At 43.5% G+C, this 26,219-nt stretch overlaps 1 protein-coding gene across 2 annotated transcripts; it reads left to right on the top strand.

The window, feature by feature from the left end:
- Nucleotides 1-1,752: 1,752 nt before the first annotated feature.
- PCTP (phosphatidylcholine transfer protein) lies at nucleotides 1,753-25,023 on the top strand. Of its 2 annotated transcripts, XM_090292395.1 has the most exons (6): nucleotides 1,755-1,962; nucleotides 17,094-17,211; nucleotides 19,675-19,754; nucleotides 22,621-22,792; nucleotides 23,654-23,721; nucleotides 24,853-25,023. In XM_090292395.1, the coding sequence occupies exons 1-6, from the start codon at nucleotides 1,819-1,821 to the stop codon at nucleotides 24,916-24,918; spliced, it is 648 nt and encodes a 215-aa protein (XP_090148521.1). In that variant the 5' UTR covers nucleotides 1,755-1,818; the 3' UTR covers nucleotides 24,919-25,023. The 2 variants fall into 2 exon arrangements, with proteins under 2 accessions (XP_090148520.1, XP_090148521.1); XM_090292394.1 differs by lacking the exon at nucleotides 24,853-25,023 and having other exon boundaries at nucleotides 1,753-1,962; nucleotides 17,097-17,211; nucleotides 23,654-24,073.
- Nucleotides 25,024-26,219: the final 1,196 nt, after the last annotated feature.

The raw sequence follows: 26,219 nt of genomic DNA, 5'->3' as shown, positions 1-26,219 counted from the left end.
GGAGGCCAGGAGCTTCAGCTTCAGCTATTACAATGCTGTAAATTCCTCTAGAGTGTCTTTTGCAAAGCAAACAGGCTGGCCTATTATAATAGGCAAGTCCAGAAGGAGAACACGCTTCTCTAGATCCTTTTCCAACTCTTTGCTAGACCTTTGCACAAAATAAAAACTATTTCCTAATATGATTTTTTTCTTCATTAACTGTAATAAAATAAACATGGGTGTAAATTTCAAGAGACCCAAACCTACAGGCATTTGCCTTCTGAGTTTAGTAGAGAAACACACTTTTAATGCAATTTAGGTTTCCTGCCTTATAGCTTGTATCTTGCATACTGCTATTTATACTCTTATGCTTGTCTTTATTAATCTATTGCTAAACAGTGATAAAGGTGGTTTTAGCAAAGGACACCTTTATAGTGGGATTCCTTGAAGTTATCTGAAAACACTTTGTACCAATGATTTTGATAAAATTGCTTTTTTAAGCAATTGATTTTTAGTTTAAGTATAATATAGTTTTTACAAAGAAGAGAGAACTTAAAGGCATTATAAAAACAATAGGAAATTCTGTCTCTAGCCTCTTGTGCATTTCGTCTAAGAGAAAAACCACATCCCTCCCCTCTTCCTCATAAAAGAAAACAACCGGCATTGTTTTGAATAAAGAAGTAATTTATCTATACTGCCAAATCTGACATTATTTCTCTTCTTGGAAATTGACATATACGTAGAGTTTGCCTTAAACTTCAAGGCTTTCTTTCAAGTACAGAAAGAGAAGCATTTCAATATAGTAATGTAAAACAAGTAGGGATTTTTGTTGAACATTTACTTTGATAGGCACTGTGCGTACATGTTTTATGTTTATTTTATGTAGTTACAGCCTCAATTCTAACTGGTTGCACAATTCTTACCCCATTTTACAGATAGGAAAGCGTGGGTTTCCAGTTTATTGGCACTTGTGTGGTGTTGTATTGTTTTTATGTTTAAATTACCTACTTTATTCAAAGCCAACTACAGTTTGGTGGTAAGAAATATAGTAATACCCAAGGGACCTGAGGGAACACAAAGGTCTTTGAGTTGCAAGGGATCTAAATTAGGCAAACTGCAGAAATCCTTGGTGGACACAATAATACTTTTTACATCTTTCACCCTCCAGGCTGGTAAATTACCTTGTCTATCCAATATAGATTAGGTTTCTTCATCCCTTTTGTGCAATGAACCCCTTTGGCCTTCTGGTGAATCCCATGGACCTCTTCTCAGAATGTTTGAAAATGCAGGAGAAAAAATAGAAATAATATTGAAATATATAGTCCTAGCATTTGACCCCTGAAATTGTGAAGCATTTCTACATTTTCCATCTCACGTCCCAAGCCTACCAGACAGCTCTGAGACTTCCCCTATCTTCTTCAGAGAAGGTAAAGGAACCACCCAAGCAGTTTTGGTGGGTATGGGGCTGGGCGGGGTATGGGATGGGCTACTGAGGGGTTTCTAAGATAACATTAGTGTCTTCCTTCTTCCTTCCGTCTCTATATAAGCCTCCCCGCTTCCATAGCCCCTCCATCTTTCTCTAGCTCAAATCCAATTTTTCTCATTTTACTTTTTTCCCCAGCCTCCTTCATCTCTTCCTCAGCCCCGCCCCCTTATCTAGGCCCGCCCCTTTCTGGCTCCGCCTCCCCTAGACTTCTTCTTCCACTAAGTCCCGCCTTCCCCTCAAGCAAATCTCTGTTCCCTGCCAATCACACTGGGCCACCTTTTGCCCCGCCCCTAAACCTGCAACAAGCCTTTCCACGGCCTCGGGGCAGGCCAACGAACCGTGGCTGCGGAAGGATGGACTCTGCTACGGCTGGTGGCTTCTCCCAGGAGCAGTTCCGGGAGGCCTGTGCCGAGCTCCAACAGCCCGCGCTGGCCGGGGCCGATTGGCAGCTGCTGGTGGAGACCTCGGGCATCAGCATATACCGGCTGCTGGACCAGGTAGCGGCCGGCCTGCTGGACCTTTCCGGGCCAGCCTCCCTGCGGGGACCAAGGGACTGCAGCCGCGGAAGTCAGGACCCGGGCGCGTCTTCTAGTGCTGGCAGGAGCGAGCGCAGGGGCAGTGCCTCCAGCGGACTTTGTCGGGTGGGGGAAGTTGGGGGGTTTTCAGAATTCAGCCTTAGGCTTGAGGCCCCTCGGGGGTGTGGTCTGTTAGAAGGTAACTGTTAAAGTTAAAACGTGGGTCTGCTGATCCTAAACCCCATGCACCTCCGGGTGCCAGTGGTGTGTGTACGTGGAAGTATCCTCGGGTTTGAATATAGGTGGAAAAGAGACTGGACTTTTCAGAGACTGAATGGAAAGGGTGGCTAATGTGTGGGGGAAGGGGTGTCACCGACAAGGGACCCGATACATCTCTAGCCATTTTAGCGACTTTCTTCTTTTGGCTGTTGCCCCTTCCTTGTAATTTGCACTTAATAACTTTAAAGCTTCAGAGGAAAAAAGGAACTGAAAGTCTAGGAGGAATAGAGTTCGTTATTAAGTCAACCTCCAGGCGTTCCTGCAGGCATTTGGAGCCAGGTAGGCATCCAGTTGAAGGATCGCATTGCACCTGAACCCTATCATCAGTTGCCCTGTGACAGCAGTTCATAGCAAGTAGGTTAGAAGTCACCCTTAGGCAAGGTAAATGAACTCAAGGTTTCTTGGCAGAGGACCAGAGTATTATAGTGTTAGAGCAAGGAGGAGCTTTGGACGTCTTGCTATATATCATTGGGTACATAGCAAGGTGAACAAGAATTTCACTGGAGAGCAGACAGAATTAATTTCCTCGTGTAATTTCAACAGTTACCTTGGTGCAAAAATGGACATGTTTTCAAACAAAATCTATTTATCCTCTCTCTGATGATTCCATTTTCCTTACCACCCACATCCAGGTATTTGCCAAGTTTTGTCAATGTGATTGCTCAGACATATCTGCCATATGGCCCATTTCCCTTCCCTTTATTTGCCTGTATCTTTGCCACTTTGGATGGCACCTCTCACCTAGAATTGCAGGGACCTCTTAACTAGTTTCCTGGCCTTCCATCCTACACAGTACAGCCCAATCAAGCACCCAAGAGGCTATGTATGATCTTATCATTCCCATTTCGGTGGCATTGTTGACTGCAGAATTAATAAGTATTATAATAGCTAATATATTTTATGTGTTCTTATGTTCCAAGCACGGTTTATGTCTTTGCAGATACTGACTTACTCAATCCTCACATCAACCTTAATGTAAGGTGCTATGATTTTTTTTTTTTTTTTTAATTTACTTGGTGGTAATGAATCTATGGAAAGTTTAAGTTGATTGTTCAAGATTTGAACTGGGATCAGAACTCAGCTGTCTTGCTCTAGATGTGTGTCATAAATAGGCTCCTTCCTATATTGCTTCTCTGAAAGAAGGCAAATGTGAGTTTGGTCTTAACTCACATTTCTAGCTTTATTTCTCATGACTGACTTATCTAATACAGCTTCTGTCCTCCAGCCAACCCATAACTCCCACCCCCTAACCCCCAACCCATGGGCCTGTGCTTTTTTTTTTGCTTTTGGGCCATTTATCCCACAGCATCCATTGCCTGTGAGCTGAGACAGAGTGACTGCCTTTGCATTATGTATTGTTTCCAGTCTGTATTGTTATGTAGCAGGGACTACTTCCCTTCTGTGGGGAGGACAGGAGTGGTATTTAGAACAGTTCCTATCTCTACTAACCATACTATATGTCTTATTTCAACCTGTTCTAGGGATGAGGCCAGTCATGGTACAGTGTTGTAAATTACAGAGCTTTCACAAGTTTGGAGGGCCATAAGATTCCCATAGGTGTGCCATTGAGCCTCAGCAACTGGATGAAAGGGCATTGCCCTGTGGCCATTTTGATTGCCATCTGTATTAAAATATGGAGGACCAGCTGGGTCAGAGTACAAACTCTTGCCTAGAACATTTCCTGGCCTCAAGCATTATCCAGCATTATTTGCTGCCTGACCCATCCTTCTAAAGCTTCATTTGTTTTCCAGGTTGACCTTCCTCCTGGAAGAGAATGCCTTCTAATTTCTAGTTAGAAATGCTTTAAAGTAAAGTGTTTTGTTATCTGTTTTCATTTGTTTGTTTGTACTTTAATGTTCAGGCTTCTGAGGAGACTCAAGCATGCTGGGTGTTAAACCGCTGCAGTAGAGAGAGCACTTGTGCTAGGTCCCAAGTGGTGCTTGCCCTGTTTTTCGGGAGGAGCTGGAAGGCCACAGGACTGGAGTGAAGCTGGGGTTGGAGAGTGGCTAGGGGCCAGGCCCCACTTCCTAGTAGGTGATACTATTCAGTTACTTTTTCATTTTGTCATCTCACCTTTCTCATTTGCAAACCAAAGATAAGACTCATCCTTTAGGATTGTTGACCTCTCTGTAATCATTGAAAGAATTGGTACATGGCAGAGTGGTTTTCAGACTTGAGCATACATCAGAATCACCTGCAGGGCCTGTTAAATTCAGAGTCAAGACCCCACTTCCAGAGTTTCCGATTCAGTGGTTTTGGTGTGGGGTATGAGAATTTGCATTATATATATTCTTGAAGATTTTATTTATTTACTTTTAGAGAGAGGGGAAGGGAACAAGAAACAGAGGGAGAGAAACATGTGAGAGATCCATTAATCTGTTGCTTCTCACACGCCTCCAACTGGGGATTTAGCCCACAACCCCAATATATACCCTGACTGGGAATCGAATTGTTGACCTTTAGATTCACAGGCCAGTCCTCAAGCCACTGAGCCACACCAGCCAGGGCTATATTTATTTTTTCTCTTTCTTTTCTTTTGTTTATGTTTTTGAATTTTATCTCTAACCAGTTGCCAAGTGATACGGAAGCTACTGGTCCAGGAACCATAGTTTGAGAACCAGTGATGTGGGGGGAGCATCTAGCATGGTCCTGAGGAGGGTTCTGACATTAAGAGGTAGGACAGTGACTTAGAGATGAGGAGCAATGGAAACTAAAAGGTAAGAATGAGAATCAAAAGGAGTATCTTAAGACAGAGGCAATGTTTAAGACTCGCTGTCCTTGGTTTTAAGTTAGTGGCCACTTGGGAATGAATGTGGTCCTCTGCGCTGTGCACAGATGTTCCCCTGGCAGGGAAGGGCTACGGGTCACTTCCAAAGCTTTCCCAGTGATCCGCCGTCAGGTCTGGACTGTGTTGTTACCATGCCAATAGACACCACAACAGTGCAATGGACAGTGTGAAACTGGCCTGCAGAGGCTCACCTCTTTGATTTAGACCAAGTACGTGTTAGACTGAAAAGATCAGAACCTGTGGCTTGACTTCTTCATGGTTTTCTTTCACATTGACTTTTTTACTTTTTTTTTTTAATGTATTGGGGTGACACTGGTTAATAAGAGCATATGTTTCAAGTGTACATTTCTGTGATACACGATCAGTATATTGCGTTGTACGCCCACCACTCAAAATCAGATCGTCTTCCGTCACCATGTATTTGGCCTGTTTAATAGGTCTTCTAATCAAAGAGTTTGCTGAGGAGCAGACAGTGCATTCCCAGGGACTGTCCTTTCTATGCTTTTGAGCTGCTAAAATCCTGAAAGCCTGGCATTACTGGAAAACTTCTGTGGTTAGCTGGGCTGGGCTGAGAGAAAATTTGGTCTTTTGGAGGGAAGCCCAAGTTTAACTCCCATGAGAACAGCTGTCTTTCACAAGTGGGATCATAATCTGATTTGCCTAGTGAGCTTCTTCACTTCAGGACTACAGGGCTAGTCTCCCTTCTTTCCCCCTTCTACCTCTCTCCTAAGGGAGGAGTAGTTAGCATTGTGACTAATAGAACATTTTTGGAACCAAAGACACAGCTATATCGCACTAGTAAGTAGGGCCACCATGTCTTAAAGCTGAGCACCCATGTGTGACACTCTCCTTCCGGCCTCAGACCGAGGCACTCGCTCATGCACGCCCCCTCCCTCCCCCTCTTCTCTTCCGTCTTTCCTGAACCTACAACTGGGTGGGGATGTTAAGAGTCTCAGGTCTCCCTCTCCTCACTTCTCTCTCCGGATGAGCATGTGGTGTGAGGCAGCATGAGAACGCTGCTTCTAAGGGGGAATGAGGGGAAAGGGGTGTGTAAGATCCCCACGTCTGTTTTCTAGCCAAGCTCCGTGTTCATACCCTGTCTTTTACCAGATCCCTGCATAGGGATTATAGGAGGTGGCCATTAATAAAGCAAAATACTCTGATTTTCTTTGTGCTTCGGGTTCCCCTTGAGAGCAAAGGTGACTTGTTGGGAAGGATTTGGACACAGGATCCTTGGGTATAATGCCATACCAATACTGGGGTAAACTGTGGGCTGACTTGGGGCAATGCCAAGTGGAGGATGGTCCTTGTTTGGACTTCCAACCTGCTGTTGATGTTGGAGTCACCAGCTATGGGTGAAAGGAGAATTCAAGCAGGCTTTCCAATGGGAATAGTTTGTAACTCCAAAGTTTCCTCACATTATTCGGGGAGGCTATTTTATCCTTCAGGGAAATTATACAAATGAATATATTCTTGTAAAAAAGGGAGAATCCATGCAAATATGAACCTTTGAATTTTAGCCTGGAACTTTTAATGTGTTTTTAGGACACAAAAAAGCTTAGTGATAAACATAACTATCTTATCTTGCCATATAGTTTATTATAAACACCCTTCCATAGCTGCATTTGGGTGATCTGAATATACGCTAATGAAAAGAAATCTCCAAAATATTTGTTCATGAGCTCATGCAAGCAGTCCATAAGGACCTATTGTAGGCCTAGCATTATGCTAAGCCTGGCGATTTCTTGATGAATAAGATAAAGTTCATACCTTCTAGAAGATTTGACAATAAAATGGGCACTTTTATGTTATGTAGAGAGGAGTTTCTGACCGGTGTCATTTTTTTTTCTCCTTGAAAATCTTCTTTTAACATTTTTTCCAGAGTAGATCTGCTGCTGCTAAATTCCCTCAGTTTTTATTTGTCTGAAAAAGCTTTTTATTTCTCCTTCACTTTTGAAGGACAGTGTCACTGGATACAGAACTCTAGGTTGGTGGCTTTTTTCTTTCATTACATTATGTATTTTACTTCACTTTCATTTTGCACAGATGGTTTCTGACAAGATGTCAGGATTTTGATAATTTTCATCCGTGTTCCTTTATAGGTAAAGTGGCCTTCCTTCTTCCCCAGCTTCTTTCAAGATTTTCTCTTTTTCTTCAGTTTTCTGACTTTCAATATGATATATTTAAGATCTTTTTTGGCATTTATCCTGTATGGTATGCTCAGATTGGTAGATTTAATTTGAAGGGTGGTCTGAGCTTAAGTAGTAAACCCCAATGTGATTCAAAATAAAATATAAGTTATTGGGGGCTTACAACACAAAGATCTTCTTTTACATGTACAGTTGCAATATGAATTTGTAGTAATTAATAGTTTTCCTGGGTTGTATATTTTGGCCTAACACAGGGATGGTGGGGAAGGTCTTCAAGAAGATGTGGCTGCAGGTGTGACCTGTGAGATGGATCCGGGCAATTGGGGGCTCCCCAGTCCTTCTGTGCTTAGAATATGCACGCCACTTGCCTCCCCGTACTAGAAACTGCCTAGGGACACAGCCTTTAATAGAAACATGGCGACAAGACTCTCTAGACTGTGCACGTGACTGACCCCAGTTAAGGTCTCTGTATAAACTTTTAAGATCCTGGTGGGCAGGTGCAGGAAACCACAGGTGCAGGAAACCACTCATCTTGTGGCTGCCGAAGACACGTTCCTATCTAAGTTCCCTTGCTTATCAAACCTACCACCTGACAACCTGCCCTTTTCTTCTGTCTCTCCCTGACCTCCATGTATGGGGGTGGGTTTCAGATTATACCCAGGAAGCCCCTGGCCAGGTTTGCAATCCAACAAGAGATTGCCCAACTCTCTCTGTAAAGGGCCAAATAGTAATTATTTTTGACTTCATGGGCCAAGAAGAAAAATGGAGGATATTATATAGGTACATATATAACCATTTAAAAATGTAAAAGCCATTCTTTGCTGGGGGACTGTTAAAAAATAGCCAGCCTGACAGATTTGGCAACCCCTGTTCTAAAGTATAGTTTTGAAGCCTAATTGCTCTGTCATTTTAGGGTTTATGAGCCCAAAATCCTTTCTGAATCTCAGTTTACTCATCTGTACACTGGAGATTATTCCTGTCCTGCCGAAGTTGTATGGGGATCCAGTGAGAGGGTACATTTCACAGCACCTAGTATATTCCACTTCTGGGAATATATCTGAAACACTAATTCAGAAGAATATAGGGACCCCTATGTTCATTGCAGCATTATTTACAATAGCTAGGATTTGGAAGCAGCCCAAGTGCCCATCTGTAGATGAGTGGATAAAAAACCTGTGGTACATTACACAATGGAATACTACTCGGCCATAAAAAAGAAGGAAATCTTACCTTTTGCAACAGCATGGATGGATCTAGGGCAGTGGTTCCCAACCTTCCTAATGCTGTGACCCTTTAATACAGTTCCTCATGTTGTGGTGACCCCCAACCATAAAATTATTCTCGTTGCTACTTCATAACTAATTTTGCTACTGTTGTGAATCATAATGTAAATATCTGATATGCAGGATGTATTTTCATTGTTACAAATTGAACATAATTAAAGCATAGTGATTAATCACAAAAACAATATGTAATTATATATGTGTTTTCCAATGGTCTTAGGCGACCCCTGTGAAAGGGTCGTTCGACCCCCAAAGGGGTCGCGACCCACAGATTGAGAACACTGATCTAGGGAGTATTACGCTAAGTGAAATAAGTCAGTCAGAGAAAGACAAACACCATATGATCTCACTTATATGTGGAATCTAATGAACAAATTAAACTAACAAACAAAATAGGAATAGACTCAGAGATACAGAGAATAGTCTGACATCGGTCAGATGGGAGGGGAGATTAGGGGGCTGAAAAAGATGAAGAGATTAAGCAAAAAATAAAAACAACTCATAGACATAGGCAACACTATAATAGTTACTAGAGGGAAAGGGAGATGTGGGAAGGTTAAAGAGGGTAAAGGGGGGATAAATGGCGATGGACGGAGCCTTGACTTGGGGTGGTGAACACAATACAATACATAAATGGTGAATTATAGAACTGTATACCTGAAACCTATATAACTTTATCATCCAAAGTCACCCCAATAAATTCAATATAAAAATTTAAAATGTTTTTAAAGAAAAAGGAAAAGCAACCCCGAAACCAAAAATACTGTATCGTGTATTTGAAAGAAAATAAAAAAGCACCTAGTAAGTAAAATGGTGTTTTATTGTAGCTGGGGTGACCCTACGTCTTCATATACCCACCACAGGCCTGGTTTACATCTACTATCCTGGTGACAATTTTTACAACTGCCACTCGGAAGTGTGCTAGATGGAATGATAAATTCCATGGTGACCCTAAATATAGCTGTATGCACTCAGACCGCTTATTACTTATCGAATGATGTGTTCTGAGTCAGAGACAATTTGGAGTCAGCATCATGGACCATGAACTGTGCTGTCTGATCATGGGCTTCATGTCCACACTCCTTGCCTTTATAGGTGTATGACCTTGGGTGAATTTCATGATCTCTGTTTATTCATTGAGTATCATTTATATGAGCTGTGACTGATCGAACATGTCAGAAGTGGTTTACAAAGTTTCTTGATACTATTGACATTTTGGCCAAATAATTCTTTGCTGTGGGGCTGTCGTATGCATTGGGAGATGTTTAGCAGCACCCCTGGCCTCTATCCACTAGAAGCCAATAGTGGGAGATAGCTGACATACTCGAAACATCCAAATCAATAAAACTGTTGGTGAAAACGTGTCTTTTATTTTGCAGAAAAAGCTTAACAGACTTTTGGGCCAACCCAATAGAACTTTTGCGTTACTCCCAAAGGAAGCCTCTTACCCATTTGCAGCCACTCCCTATTCTCACTCCCAGTCCCAGACAACCACCAATCTACCCCCTGTCTCTACAGCTTTACCTTTTCCAGATATTTCTCAGAACTTCTTGAAGCCTCAGTTTCTTTGTTTGAAAAATGGGTTTACCTCATACTATCACTGTGTGGGTTAAGTGGGATCATCCATGTGAGGCATTCAGCCCAGCATCTGTTATTTAGTAAGCACTCAACAAGCATGACCTTTCATTATTATTTTTCCTAGCAGCTATCTGCAGCCCGAAGAGAGTAAACCTGCCATCTTTTCTTAGAGAGATCTAACGTATTAAGTCAGACTTAGCTGTCTTTCTTCGCACAGTCTTGGTCTACACTTCCCAGGAGTCGCTGTAGCTTTGGCTCTTGCCATCAGAACTGGTTGTCTTTGGTGAAAACTGCTTACTTTCTCACCTTCTGAGTCTGCTACTTTGGCCAGAGTGGCTGGAGTTGGGACAGTTTCCACAGCCATAAGTTGGGGAGGCTTCCTGTCCCCTTGAGGAATAGAAATGAGCTCTTCTGTGAAAAGCAAAGGAAATTCAGTGCACACTTGAGGCTGCATTTTTCCCAGATTAGGGAAATGGGAGTCATCAAGTCTGTCTTGTAGTTAGTGATACAAATGCAGATAAACGCCATAAACTGAAGAGAATGAGTGAGGTCAATTAGGGGGTGGGTAGGGGGAGTAGCGGTCCGCCAGGGACGGCTTCTCTGTGGGAATTGCAATGTCAAATGCAAACACAGTGACATTTTGGTATTTCTCATGTATAAACATGTCAGCTCTTACAGAATTTCTTATGCTTTGGATAAATAAATGTACCATTATTGTCAATAATGTTTCTCAAAATATTTTAACCCTACTAATGCAAGTGAAAAGAAGAACAGTTTTCTTTCATGCATTTGCATAACCATTGCTAAGGAATGTAACAACTTGATGTGTAATGTAGCAAGTTAGCAAGAATAACAGTATCTCAAAAATTAGTAATTTCAGTAGCAAGTTGCTGAACCAACCCCCACCCCTCTTCATTTCTTCATTTATAAAGTGGAGATGATAATACACTTACTTCACAGGATTATTGTGCGTATTAATCATTAAGCACAGTGCCCAGCTTAGAGCAGGTACTCCGTGTATGTTAGTTTCCCTAAAAGTGTGCGTAATGTTACAGTTCTGAATGCTGAATTCTTCAATCTGGAAAAAGGAGATCATCATACTGAATTTACTAAGGAAAATGACCTCCACTGCTAAGTACTTATTATGGTAAGAACTTTAGATGGAATATCTAAGTTAATCCTCAGTCATTTCCTCAGGTAAAAACTCTCATTAGACCCAGTTTGCCACTGAGAAAAGCAAGGCCAGCCAGTGGAAGAGAAGAGACCCTCTCCCAGCCGTGACTTCGAGCTCTTGCTTTAACCTCCAGGCTGTGTTCTCCGGCTACAAGGTTTTTGAGACAACTCTTTGGAATCATATAAGGAAAGAGCACAGCCCTGGTCCATTGAAAGCGATAATAGTCAGCCTTCCTCCATTCCTCCTTTTCCCCTGGTCCTTACCTAAATCCCCCAGAAGCAGCATCTAAAAAGTACCTCTTCTGGCAGTTGGAGGCCTATTGGACAAACACTAGGCTTAGTTAGGGACTCGGGAGCATCTCAGTGGGAGGTCCATCCTGGGTGGTCTAGGGCAAAAGCACTGGCTTGGGGACCAGAAGGAACAGGTTCCCATCCAGGCTTTGCCACCAACAGTGTTTCTGACTGACACTTGGCAAGTCACTGACATCTGGTACAGAAAGGGTCTAAACCCCCTTCTGGCTCTAAGATTCTGTGTGAAGGTTCTTTACCTTAATAGTTTGGACAGAGTAGAGCTAAATAAGGAGACATTGTGGGAAGTAGAAAGGACCCGTGTCACGCTCTTTCTGGCTGTCCTGAGTACTAGCTGTTGGGCTCAGGCAAATAATTTAGCCTCGCTGAGCTTCATTTCTATATAGAAACAGAGAGTAACACCAGTGTTTCCATCTGTATGACAGGGCTGTGTTAACAATTACACAAGATAATGGGAACTATACTCTGCTAAGAGAAACAATGACTAACTCGTATTATTGAAATAATTTATAGCAGGTCAAAGTGATTGGAAAGCTTCAGATACAGAGTGCATGGCTGTTGCAAGCAACTGTCAACAGGTCTTCAAAGGAAGCACATTCCAAGCCAAAAGCCAGCCCATGCTTGATTTCTTTTCAGGGCCAACGATAGGGTGGGTCCTAGCAAGTTCATAATTTTTTTTCTGAATTACTTAGTGGAAAGAGGGGGCACTTTCTATACCAACATGTGGAGTTTTAGATATCTCTATGTAAAATTAAATATACGTCAATTTAATGTTCATTAACAGGGTCAGTTATCTCACTTCTCTTCCGTGGCAATGCACTTTAGCAATGCTTACCTACTTCTGCACTGTTTTAATGAATTTATACATAATTGTATTTTTCTGTAAATGTTCGTAAGTCTTATCTACACTATTCTGCCAGTCTACTTTTCCTCTTTAATGTCAAGTAAAAAACAAATCTGGGCTTAGTAAGGAGAGACTTTTATTCAGAAGGATTACTGCAAAGTCGGAGGAGGGATTATTGTAATAGGGAGAACACTTGGACCAGGGATTTGTGAGTGTCTCAAGAGTTAGGCAGAAAGAGTTGTTCTTTTCTGGAGGCGTCAACAAAGCTAGACACCTTGTGTGGGAAGGAAGTGAGAGGAAAGGCGGCATGATTGGATAGTAGTAGCTCACAGACCGTCTTACCCTGAGGCCAGCCTCTTCTCAGGAGGGGCTGTTCAGGCTGATGCTGGGCCAACATTCAGGGGCCTGGAAGGAGGAGAGCTTAAACTGTTTGGTTAACACGTATTGATATTTTGTTCTGATTGATAAGTGGGGTAAGCCATTCAGCTAATCACTTACAAGGCAATGAAGGGAAATCTAGAGGGGTCTGTGTCTTGTCCATCAGACAAGGCGGGCATCTTTGAGTCTTCCCTAATTCATGTGGGGGAATGGGGGTTCTTTTCCGGAACACAGAGTCGGAGGATTTCCAAACCCCCACTATTTTCCCAGGTCACAGGACTCTGGTCAAAGTCATTGTCAGGAAGGATCACTGGAATCAATTAGGATTGCACTTTAGCTGCAAGTGACAGAAAACTGGAGTAACCATGACTTCAGAAGCGGCTTATTTTTCTCACCTAACTAGTCATTCGAGGTCAAGCGTTGCTGACGTTGGTTTAACTGACCAACAATGCCAGTACAATGCTTTGTCTTTTTACTCTTCCTTCTCCTGTTTGTTACCTCTTCATCACAAAATGACTGCAGTTCCAAACACTCATATTCAAAACAGAAAGAAGGTGTCATTGTGACCCATACCTGCCTAGGAGATAGAGACGTTAGCTGTGCATTGTGCTGTGGAGGTTCTTATTTTTCTTAACAGTGAGGTGGGTCTTTTTAAATTTTTAATATGTTTTTAATTTTTAAGTTATAGTTGCCGTACAATACTATATTAGTTTCGCGTGTATAACATAGTGATTAGACATTTATTTATATAACTTACGAAGTGATCACCCTGGTAAGTCTAGTACCCATCTGACATCATACATGGCTATGACAATATTATTGACTGTGTTCACCATGGGGTTCCTTTAGCAGGAAAGAAGGGAGTATCTTCTGCTTCTTCTGGTAATTGTATTCTATACTAGATACTGGCGGATTCTCTACCATTGAGTAATTCTTTTCTGTCTTAAGTGTAAGAAGTTAGATGTTCTCTACATGGAGCATTGGACAAGTAAGTATGCAGCGTGTTTTCTAGTATGATAAAGAAATGGAGCCGTTCTCAGCTGTGGTTTAAGGCCAAGAACCTTTTGAGTAAACTTATTTGGAGTCAATTATTGAAATGTTAGTAAGCTTAGGAACATATCTGCAATAAATGTTAGAGAGTTTATAGCTCTAATTTTAAGGAGCTCAATCAACAATAAAACTTTGCACAAATTAAGCTAAGATTTGTATGTTTTTTTCTATCAAATTGCCTGTACAAACAATGGTACCCAATGCTGGCAAGATGATCCTTTGCTACTGCCAAGAATATAAATTGGTACAAAGTTTCTTAAAATTGTATTAAATAATATTTAAAAAACTTAAAATGTTATTACCCTTTTCTATACAATTTGTCTCTAAGGAAATTTTCCTAATGAAAAAGAATTATCTGCCAAATTGGTACATATGAAATAACAGATCATTTCAGAAGTATTTATATTTGCAAAAACATTTGAAACAAATAACTTAAAAGAATGATTAAATTGGGTGTGAGTTCTCCATAGCTTCAATATTATATTGTTAGAAATAAGAATACAAGCTGTGTGCTGGCCTGCGAACCAAGGGGTCACTACTTCGATTCCCAGTGAGGGCACATGCCTGGGTTGCAGGCCAGGTGCCTGGTTGGGGGCACACAAGAGGCAGCCACACATTGATGTTTCTTTCCCTCTCTTTCTCCCTCCCTTCCTCTCTCTCTAAAAATAAATAAAATAAAATATTTTTTAAAAAGAATACAAGCTGTTTATACGATATTATTCCCATTCTTGTAACATATAGAACTATTTATCTACTTAAAAAATGTGTCAGATATTACCAATAGGTATTTGTGGATTATGGAGTTACATGCCCCCCCGCCCCACTTTTTTTGTGGCATTTTCTAATTTCCCTATAACGAATATGAATTATTCTATAATTATAAAAAATTCACTTTCTAAAAGACAACATAAAAACATGAGTATGTTTACTGAGATCCTTTTTTATCAGAAATACTGGGTGAAAAGGGCTTTGACCCAAGAAGTTGGGTGGGGCTGCTGAGCACTTGAACAAGTTCTTGAGAGATGAGGAAAGGTGTTCCCGAGCGTTCTGTTCCTGTGGAGTCTGGCCTTTCTCAGCTCCGCCACGGAGGGAGTGTTTCAAGGAAGTTGCCACAATAGTTCATTCTTCTGTATTCACGTAAATCACATTGGTCTATTTTCCTCTTCCTAGAGGGCTGCTGTTTTCTTTTCTGTGATATGCATAGGACTGATGTCACTAGGGCTGTGATTGCATTTAGGAGGGGAAAGGAACCAGTGTAAGGAAATGGTTTGTCTTAATTTATCCAGATAGCCCAAGTTAACTCCTGTAAGGTTGGGGAGATCTTATCTCAAGATATAATTGTCCCTTTTGCTCGGTATGTGTAGAAAATGGGGCTCCAATATTCCTGAACAAGAGCTAATTGTCTCTCTTCCGAAGGTGATTAAAACATAGGTGTGTAAATGTGTGGTATGCACAAACCTTCACTATCTTTCCATGTGTGAGCGAGAGGAGAGGGGGCGGGAAGGAGGGGTTTCTCCTGAGGTCTGTCCTTCCATTGGGACATCCGTGGCACAGCACGAACGGGGTTCAGATCTACTAGCTTGTCATCGGATGACTGGAAACCCTTGGTATAAAGCCACGTATTTTTATATCTGGAAAATCTTTATGAATTCTGTTGCAATTTTACCTTCCATTTCTTGCCAGGTACTTTTCACATGTGTCTGTGATTGCTAAACTGGGAAGCATTTATGCCTGGGTTGTGCCCCCTGAGCCAGGAGACCCTTGAAGCCTCATGATATCTAGACAACATGCATTGTGTTTACCTCCTTGACTTCACATGCATTTCTGGCCTGGTGTTGAAGAGGATGGCTTCATTTATGCATGGTTACCCAATAACACCGTGTTAGCACGTGGAAGCTGAGTCCATCTAAACGAGGCTTTCTGTCTGTTTGCTTCGGCACTGAAATTTAAGAACCTTTGGTTTAACCTTTAATGATAGAGCCTTGAGGCAAGGCGAAGGTCAGAAACTTCACATTGTACAGAGAGGGAAAATGTGTAGTGTGGCCAACTCCAGCCCAAGACCGTCATGGTCAAGGGTTCTTATACTTTGGAATCCAGGACACATTTTTTTTTTTTTTCTGAACAAAAGGGACTAATATGATCTGAAATTGATGTTTCTTCCCTTTTTTTAGTCCTTTATGTACAAGACCCTTATATAAAATAGAAGCAGTTGTTGAAAAAATCTGGAACTGGTAAATTAGAATTGATGAAACAGCGTGTTGGGTTTCATTATGCCCCGTGGGTATCCGCAGTAGTAACCAGTCCCTGAGTGCTAGCTGCGTCTATGACACTCCCACTTCGATGTTTAATAAGCATCTCAAAGTCAAAGGTGGAACTCTTGATTACCCCAAGGCCAGAAATCACCTCTTCCCCGTTTTTTCTTTCTTAGAAAAAGGAACTCCCCATTTACGTGATTTTTCAAGCAAAGGTTCTGAGAGTTATCCTCAATTCTGTGCTTTCTCTTTCCCCGCGGCCAATGTGTCCCCACAGCAAGTGCAAAATATATCCCTGAATCATTGGCTTCACTCCATCACTGCTGTTGCTGTCTTCTCTTATCTAGAGTATTGCACTATCTTCTAAACTATCTTCTTGCTCTCTTATGATCTATTTTCTCCCAAGCAGCAAGAATCATCCTTTTAAAGCCGTATCCCATTTAAAGTCATTTATTATTATTATTTTTTTTAAAAGCAGTTAGAACAAAATGTTTAACCCTTATGCTGGTTTACAAATCCTTTTGGTGCTCAGCCCCACTCCTTCTGTGCCCGCAGTGGCAGCCCCAGGCCCAGCCCCTGACTTTGTTCTTTGCGCACACCAATCCGTCAACCTGGGGGCCTTCCCCTACCGGGGATGGTCTTTCCTCATCTTTCCTGTGAATGACTCCTTCTACTATTTCGGACAAGAGGTTCTGATAAATGTTATCCCTCACAGAGATATTTTCTGGCTTAGAACCCCCCTTTTCCAGATCAAGCCCCATTTATCACATAACCCTTCTGGTATCCCATTCACATTAGCTGGGTACTGCTTATAGCTAGCACCACTGCCAATGCTCCAGCCGAATTTAAGACCCATGAGATCAGGGCCTCATCTGCTTTTCCATCATTGTGTCGTTGAGACTACAGGAAGCTGGTCAATAAATGGTGTGGCATGAACCCCATCCTCAACTGGTTTTCATATTCTGTGCAACCCATCTGTTTCTCAACGTGGGAGTCAATCGGTGGTTTCTGCCTGTTCTGTTTTCACAGCAGACTGGACTTTATGAGTATAAAGTCTTTGGTGTGTTGGAGGATTGCCCACCAGCTCTGGTCACAGATGTCTATATGGACTTGGACTACAGAAAACAGTGGGACCAATATGTTAAAGGTGAGTAATACCTACTATTTTTTTTAAAAGAAGTCAGTTAGAAAGTAGAATCTATTGTTATTTATTATATCTAGAGTAAAGCAACAGGTTTAATTTCTACTCTGTTATGTTTCATTTTTCATTTTGACATAGAACTCTTAAATGCTGGGCTGAAATGTGCCTTTGCTGTTCCCAGGACTTGCTCCTTGCATGCTCTTAGACCCACTCTCATTTTCTCTGAGGGCTACTTTGTTCTCTCTGTAAGTTGGTTGTCATCTGTATGCTTACATGTCATGGAAGGCTTCTTGGAAGAGGTGGTGTCTGAGCTTTGTTTTGGAAATTGAATCAAAGTTTTATAAACAACAAGAATATTATATGTGAGGAGGGGAGGGTAAGGGGATGAGTGGTGTAAGTGCATTCCAGGCTCAGAGAACAGCAGGAGTCAAGTCAGGAAAGCATGAAACAGCGTGACATGTACAAATTGTGAGCAATTTGGTAGCAGAATTTGGAGCTATGGTGGGAAAAGGGTTCATATCCCCAAGGGCCTACCTGGCCGCTAGTCCGCAGTGCTTAGATTTCACCCTATGAGTGATGGGGAGTTATAAAAGGCATAAAATGGGGTTCTCCTGCCACTAGCACTGGGAGTGACCTCTGCCCCCTCAGTCACAGTGGAGCAGAACTACAGACTTGCCAAGGGACACTGACTCTGAAAGACCCTTGCTGCAGTCAGGACTCTTGGTTGCAAATAACTAAAAGCTAACTAATGCCAGTGTAAGAAAAAGAGTTCATTGGTTCATGGCATCAAAAACTCCATGGCCTCCTGGCTTCTTAGGAGAGCTCCATCCAGTATTTAAATAGTTTCTCAATCTCCTGACTGACTCTGTTTTCTCCTGTGTGGCCTGGATCCTCAGCCAGATTCCCATGTCATGGCAAAGATGGCCACCAGGAGATCCAGGCTTATAAGTAACCATATAAATAACCCCAGAGGAAGAGAAGAAAGAATTCCATTTTCCTATCAATGGCAGCCAGAGCCCCAGGGTTGGCTCTCATTGGCTCAGCATGAATCACATGCTTACTTCCTGTGGACATTTGTCATGGTTTTGGGCCACTTACCGTTTCCACATATGCTTGCTATCTAGGGGGACTTGTGATGCTCACCTATCCAAGGGAGAAATCGAGTTTTCTCTGACCCAGTCTCCTTAGCAGCCATGGTTCAATGACATGATATGGAAGTTGCCAATCAGATGCACACATGGCTTCAGTCTGGGAAAGACCCAGTGAGGAAGCAGGTAGCATGCAGAATCCATTGTCTGGTGATGGGCACGGCAAAGACATCCTGACCTTAGTTGAAGAGCTTCTAACCTTTGTTACATGGCATCAGCGGTTTATGCTGCGGTGTCCAGTCCACTGGACCAGCTTCTCTGGAACAATCCTGAGGCTCTAAACATAGCTCTCACCCTCCTGGGTATTCTGTGAGCTACCTGAGAGCCTTCACTAAACCACTTTTCAGCCTAAACCTACTTGAGTGGCAAGCTAAGTCCCGGGCCAGAAGCACCGATCCTGAACTAATCCCCGTGGCCACGTCTTGCTCATTTTCCCCGCCCCGGAATTAATGTTGAGCCAGTCCTGCTTAAACCACACAGTCGGGAAGGAGGGGAAGGAGAATAGAGATGCTGGTCCAAGAAGGGGGAGTCAGTGCCGAGCATGGCAGAGCAGCAGGTGCCCACGCCTTCCCTTCCGTTCAAGGGCTGTCTTCAACCTCTGTGGTCCCGGTGGACTGCCAAGCTCTAGAGTAGATTTCCTTTCAAAAGCTGAATTAAATAATCCATTTTCCCCATCAGCATCTCAAGGGGTTCTCTTGGTGACTTCAGCAGCCTTGGCTTGGCTTCTTCTCTAAGTGGTCGGGGAGAAGCTCACCATGCAGCTTGGGGTCATATCATCAAATTCCTTTGCTGTCTGCCTCCGAGAGTGGGCTGCTCTCTGCACACAATAGCATGATGGAGTATTAAGGAAATGCAGTCACTGCAGCTGTGGTATAGGGTAAAGAAACAGGAGAGGAGCGAGACACTGGGTTAACCACGGTGGTGCCACTTTCTCACTGTTTAAGAAGGATGCTGCCTTCTCTGGGACCTTTATCTCCAAACTGAACATGAGACTGGATGACTCGGTCCTTATCTAGCTGTCATGTCACAAAATCTAGAGGCAAGAACTGTCTTCAAAGCAAAACTGTTGGTGCTCTAGTGACATCTGGTGGTTTGCCTGATTTTAAAACCTGAACATGTACTTTTGGATGCCTGACTGTGTTTTGCTGCATCCTCTCTGCGAATCTTGTTTTTGCTCTGAGGTAGACAAGTTTTGTTGGGTTCTTTTATTTTGACCACGCTTTTCTATTTAATAGACTTCGCCCCTAGGCAGCAAGCTTTCAGTGGTCATAGATCAGCCTAGCTTTTACTAAAATGCATTAATTTTTTTTGTTCTCCTTAGAACTCTATGAAAAAGAATGCAACGGCGAGACCGTGGTCTACTGGGAAGTGAAGTACCCTTTTCCCATGTCCAACAGGGATGTATCCTTTCCCAAGGGGCCTCATTACTCGGCTTTCTAAACGTTGCTGTGCCCCTTGGCCATCGCCCGATGGTGGGATGTCCAGCAGGTGTGGATAGAGTTGTCTTTGATTCTTGCAGAAGCCTCTGCTAAAGCTATTGCTTCTTGTGCAGCTTTTGGAGACCTCAGAGTGTGATTTCTGGGCCTGGCCCTGTGCAGCGTCTATAATTGTCGTCACTGGAGGGCAGCTCCTACTTCCCTGAGAAGTTTTCTAGGGCTTGAAATTGTTGGGCCACAGAATCGGGGACTTGGAATAAACTTTTTGTAGAGCGTGTTTAACACTTTCCCTCAGCTGACAGAGAGGTAAAATGACAGGGGCATCCATACAGGTGATTAGCGGCAGAAGGGGGACTAGAACTTAGGCCCCCACAATTCCAGCTCTCCTCATCCCCCCTCACATTTTATTGACACCGCAGCCAGCAGTCCCTCTGTCACTGTTGGCTCTGGACAGTGTGTATATGTTTCTTCCCCTTAATTTCTTTATCTATCTTATGATGCAGAGTGAGGAGTTTTAGCTGCCACTCCAAGGTTCTAAGAAGCCTATGTAGGATCAGCCTGGAAGCGCGGGATGGAAATTTTCTGCATGGGCAGTTGGGAAAGGATGACTGATAGGCAGGCTTCCTTGTCAATCGCAGCAGCTGAGCGCTTCACATGCTGAATGTCCATGTAGGATCCTTTAAACAAAGAGGCTCATGGATTAAAAAATAAGTTTTGGAAACCACTGAATTAGGTGATCACTGGGATCTTTTCTAGCTCTAACACTCTGTAAGTCTGTGTGCTCCTAAAAGTAATTATTCTCTAAAAAGAAAGGGAGCATATGGGTGTATTTTGTGTATATTGTCTGTATGTGTTTTTGTGTCTAATTGTGTGTGTCTACCCAAGTCCCCAACTAGATTTTAAACAACATTAGGGTTTATTTCTTCACACAGTTCCCACATACTGCTAGATGGCTTGTATACACAGGGCATGTATGCCAGCAAATTCTGGGTTACTTATACTTTTGTGCTGTCTTCTCTGATCCTATTGACAATGGTGCAAGGTGGGCATTATCATCCCCATTTCACAGTTAAGGAAACTGAGGCAAAGAGAAGTTCATAACTTAGGTTCACACAGCTAGTAAGCTTGGGACCAGGTCCATCCTCTCTGACATCACAGGGACACTGTTTGTGTGAATACTTGGGGCTCCTTATACTTTTATTTCATTGGCTTTCCAATGCCATACAATCCCATAGGTTTTTTTTTTAGTCTTTCTATATTGCATATATGCCTCTCCGATAAGGGCTATTAAATATTTGAGAACAGAGAAGTGTTCAGTGGTGAAGAACATTCATTTTGGAGAGAAAAATCCCAGGTTCAGTATACACCCATCCTCTGGTTTGCTATGTGACCTTGGAAAAGGCCTTGCATGTCTCTGGGCCTCAGTGAACTGGCGGTTCTCTAGTCATAGGCTAAATAGCATGCCAGTCCTTCAAAGACCTCTACCAAGTTTTAATCAGTATATATATCAAGTTAATTTTTCCTCAGTGGAGTGTCAGGTGATGACTGTCACATGAACTGAGAAAGTGGTGGGAGAAAGCAGGACAATATTTGCTGATATGTGGGAGAGATGAGATCCAGAGCCAGAAGCAACATAATTGCTCCCCTAAAACATTTAAGAACTTTACTCCTCATAACTTAGAGATTGGGGACAATAGACCACCCTGCAGGGTGTCTGAGGGGTGGGACAACTGTGGGTCCTTTAGAGACTCTGAGGTGATATGGGGCTGTGATTGCTGCTGCTATCGTAAGTGCAGCTGTTATACTTAAGAGTGTTTACTTCTAGTGTTAAATCTAAAATTCTGTCATTGGAAAGTACACAGGACAAAGAGGTGAGCCCTGTCCACCTATGGAAGTCAAATTAGACTTTGAAGCTAGATCCGGGTTTGGATTTAGTGTTTATCACTTTCGTTGGGCTTTGGGCTCTTGGGCAAGTTTCTCTACCTCCCTGATGTAATGTTGTCATCTGTCAGACGGGATATTCCTACTGATCTCCCAGGGATTTGTCAGCATCAAAATGGATGTAGGTAAAGCACATGTTTTTTCCATGGTGAGGGCCTGATACATGGTGACTTATCATTTCTTATGATTTTAATTATCTTCCCTAGAATGGTGCTATAGACATGGTGGTTGTTCTGTGAGTGTTTATTGAGATGAAATAACTGCTATTCCCAGTGACCTAGTGTTAACTCAGTGTGTACATCAGCCTACTAAATATTCAGGTATTCAGTGTCTACCTACCATCACCATTTGGAAGTGACATGGCTTGACTGTCCTCTGAGCACAGAGGTCAGTAATTAGAGCTTTGGGGGCCGTCAGGAACAAATGGAACGATGCAGAATGTTACTTGAGGGCTTATTCTGTTCCAGTCTTTCTAATACCCCCACCAAGCCTGCCTGCTGGGCAATGTCACTCCGTTCTCCTACATCGGGAAACTGAGTCTCAGAGAAGTTAAGTCAGTAAGCCAGGATCACACAGCTGGCGGGTGATCAATCCTCTGCTCTTTCCAAGTGCCTTCTTAGAGAAAAGAGTAGTTTCCTTGCATAATCAAGAGCATCAAGGAATGATTCACAGGTGGGGAATGTATGCGCTCAGATGATATACCAGGTGGTGTGAGGCACAATCTTGCAGTGCAGGTAAGAAGACAGGGCAGGTGGGTGAAGTAACAGTACAAGGGAGCAAATGCCGTGCGGGAGGCACAGAATTCCCCTCCCTTTCTTCTGGCTTATGGGGCTCTCATTCTGCCTGCCTGAGATGCTGGTGTGGACGTCATGCCTTGACTGGCATCGCAGTATGTCTACATCCGGCAGCGGCGAGAGCTGGACGTGGAAGGACGGAAGATCTACGTGGTCCTGGCTCAGAGCACGTCTGTGCCACATTTTGCTGAGAAGCCAGGCGTAATCCGGGTGAAGGGGTACAAGCAGAGCCTGGCGTTTGAGAGCGACGGCAAGAAGGGGAGCAAAGGTAAAGCCAGGGTGCATGTTGGCGCACTGGCCAGAGCTGCCCGTGGGAAGTCCGTGCTGCGTGCGAGGCACATAACTGCAGAGAATGGAATGGGCAGGGCTGCAAAACAAACAAGGGATGAACACCTGGGGAGAGACTCAGTTCGTCCTAGAAACTTGGCTAGAATGCAAGGTAGATGTTTCAGTCTGACTCACTCCATCCTTTACTGACTCTAGTCCGGATGGAATCAGAACATCAGAGTAAATCAGAGGGCTTAGGAATGGCTTCTGGCTGATCCTGTATATAGGACAAAGAGCTGGTAGGACTGTTTTGGAGGACATACCTCCCTCTCAGCAAAAAACCAGCAACTCAGGGCCTGCCTCCCTTGAGTTCAAACCACAAGGTGAGCTGGGGGCAGAGAGAGGCACATGGTCACCTGCCCTACTGGAATGAGGGTAGCCTTGAACCTGGGGCAAAATCTGAACCATAGTTCTAGTGCCTGTTAGATCTGCCACCTTGACATGTCAATGAACTTTTCTAAGTCTCTGTCTGATCATTTATACACTGGCGTTTAATTTTACCAGCTCCTTATGATTGTTAGGTTAAAGAGTGAGAGAAATAATGAGATACTATATCCAACAGTGTGGCACTTGCCAGGTGTTTAATAAACAGCAGGGCAATGTACCTTGGTTATGTTTCCAAAAATGTCCCTATATAAATGTCCTGAAAGACATGGCAGAGGAGAGACGTCTGCTGAATTACTTGTTACCTCCCTTCTTTTTTCCTGGGTCTGAATGTGAAGGTGGAAGGTTCACAGGATTTGTTGCTATACCTTTCTAACATCTTTTCTCCTTCTGAATTGTCCTTTCTTTCCCCCTCTAGTTTTCATGTATTACTTCGATAACCCGGGTGGCCAAATTCCGTCCTGGCTCATTAACTGGGCCGCCAAGGTGAGATCCCAGGAGGCGGGAGGGGGATGTGTGTTTGACAAATGTTGACTTAGCCCATGGGGCTGTCAGGCTGAAGAGACACGCTGTCTCAAGCCTAATGAGGCTCTTTTATGAAGCAGCTTGGTTGAGTGACCACGGTTGGGACTGGGGTTGCTAACAACACCCAGGATGAAGCTGGGACAAAAGACAAAGACTCCTTAGCTGGAATGCCAGCCCCTCCTTGCTGTGGCCTGAGACCCCACCAGGATCACTCTCTGGAACCTCGGGACAATAGCCTGCTCCTTGTAGGAACAATGGTGCCTTTGGACCCCGTATCTGCAGTGAGGCAGGCTGACCTGGCTCCGCAGACAACCAGACGCTCAGAGCCTGGGGAAAGCCTCCGCTTTTGTTACTGTGGTTTTGTGTTGCTGGTCTGTGAGGAGAGGGAACCACGGTGGTAGCCCAGGTCACTAGAGACTGTCTAGGAGCCTGGCTTCGTGGGGACCATTCAGCCTGCTTTATGTAAGTCCTGCTTACTGGCTGGAAGGGTCATCAGATCCTCTGGGAGAGTGAAAAAGCTCAGAGGCTTTGGGTCAAATCCATGTGAATTTGAATCCAGGCCCTGCACTGATTCTGTAATCTATGGAAGCCATTGAGTGTTCTCCTTTTAACAATGGAGATAGATATTACTTACCTCATAGAGTGGGAGTAAATAAGACAATTTGGGGGGAAAGCCATGCACAGTGACCAACACTAACTAAACAATAATATATCCAAACTCATGCCCCAAATCCTCACCATTCTGTCATTCTGCAAATCAAGTCCTTTCATGCCTTTAGAAGAACTGAACATCCCAGCCCCAATCCCACCTCCTGTGTTGTTGTTGTTTTTTTTTTTTTTTTCAAGAAACGGTGTCTCAAAATGTCTTAGCTTCTCACTAGCAAAAGCCAAAATATGAGGTGCTGTCTTGCAACAGTGGCCCCTGGATCTTGCCTCTTATCATCCTCTGCGGCAGCATTCTGTTGAAATCCAATCCAAGGCACCATTGTCTTATTCTCCCCAGAGTCGTCTTTGTTTCCCTTGGTTACATCCCAAATAATTGGGAGTGATCGCTGTGAGAACACGGAAGTGACAGTCTCCTTTGCTTTGCAGAATGGAGTCCCTAACTTCCTGAAAGACATGGTGAAAGCCTGTCAGACCTACCTCAAGAAAACCTAAGAAAGGGGATCGGAGACCCTGTGCCCGTGGACTGATGTCTTTAGAAGTGCCACAGCCCAGGGACGCTGGCCTTCCTTTCGCTTTTCCTTTTCCATCTTCAGGGACGGGCACACTCTCCCTCCCGCACGTCGGCCCTGGGCACCTGTGCCTGACACCTGGCTTCCGTTCCCGCTCTCCCTACGCTGGGGCCCACTGCCTCCTTCCACTATGGACTATGGGTCAGGCTGGGGAAACTTCTCCTTGTTCGTTTTTCCAAAGGGAAGCCCTCCGTAGGGAACACAGTTGCTCCAGTGTGCCCTGTAAAGGGGACAAGGGTCGGGGAGCGCCACAGCAAAACACAGGGTAGGGTAGGAATGGCCTCACCAGGCGAGCTGGCTCCAGCCTCCATGTGATTTCTTGTGACTCAGGAGCGGCTGCTGCTGGAAGTCCCATTCCCTTCAGAGTTGACACTCAGTGCGCTGAGCCTGGAAGACTCTGCTGAGGTCCATTTGCCTTAAGCTTTGATGATTTGATTTAGCTGGGATTTGAGGTGATAATGCAACAGGTCTCTGTCCATTCCCACTCCTGGAGGATCATAAGCTGTGTTGATTTTAAAATCTTTTGGGGAAAAAAAACAAAAACAAAAAACAAAAACATTGTAAGCCTCACTAAGCACATAACGTGATAACCATTTTTCCCTCATCGTCCACGTCTGGGTTTTTCTCCGTCCCGTATGCCACTGGGGAAAGGCTGACTATACCTCACTAGCTCTGCATTTTACTGGAAACAGAGGCATCAGGATGGCTCTGGTAGTTAGCAAAGCCAAGATGCTTTGCACATAGCACTGTGAGAAAATGTCCTTAATTGCAATAAAAAGAATTTCCCTTCTAGAATGTTTCGAGATGGCGAAGGGATAATACTTTACAGCCATGGAAATATTAATTAGTGGTTTGGTTGACTCTGCACTTTTTTTTCTCAGGAATTCTACCAAAGTTGTCTGCCTCTTCCACCACCAAAATACTTCTAGTTTCTTGTGTTTTCTCCTGAATTTTGGTAGGGCAAGATATTCTGTGACAGAGCCTTGATGATCTCAGGGAACAATTTTAACCACTGCGTGTGACAGTATCAAATCTTGATTACTGGGCATATAAATTCAGGATGTAAAGCGAGAAGCAAGGGCGTTATTAAAATGGGATACCTCAGACTGCAATTTTCTCTGTGGGAAGGAAAGTTATTGAATACCAAATAAATACAGAATGGCTTATATTTGTCTTGTCTGCAGCTTCCTTCCTACCTGCTTCCTTTTGTGAGAATGAATCAAT

This window comes from Furipterus horrens, unplaced genomic scaffold (genome assembly GCF_987537825.1).
Source record: "Furipterus horrens unplaced genomic scaffold, mFurHor1.1.pri manual_scaffold_11, whole genome shotgun sequence".
NCBI classification, from domain to species: domain Eukaryota; kingdom Metazoa; phylum Chordata; class Mammalia; order Chiroptera; family Furipteridae; genus Furipterus; species Furipterus horrens.
The sequence above is the reverse complement of the archived record's forward strand: the minus strand, read 5'-3'. Positions and strand labels throughout refer to the sequence as shown.

Coding starts and splice junctions, on each gene's coding strand:
- PCTP (XM_090292395.1), top strand. CDS start 1,819: ATGGACTCTGCTACGGCTGGTGGCTTCTCCCAGGAGCAGTTCCGGGAG. Junction 1,963..17,093: donor TATACCGGCTGCTGGACCAG/GTAGCGGCCGGC, acceptor CTGTTTTCACAG/CAGACTGGACTTTATGAGTA. Junction 22,793..23,653: donor CGGCAAGAAGGGGAGCAAAG/GTAAAGCCAGGG, acceptor TTCCCCCTCTAG/TTTTCATGTATTACTTCGAT.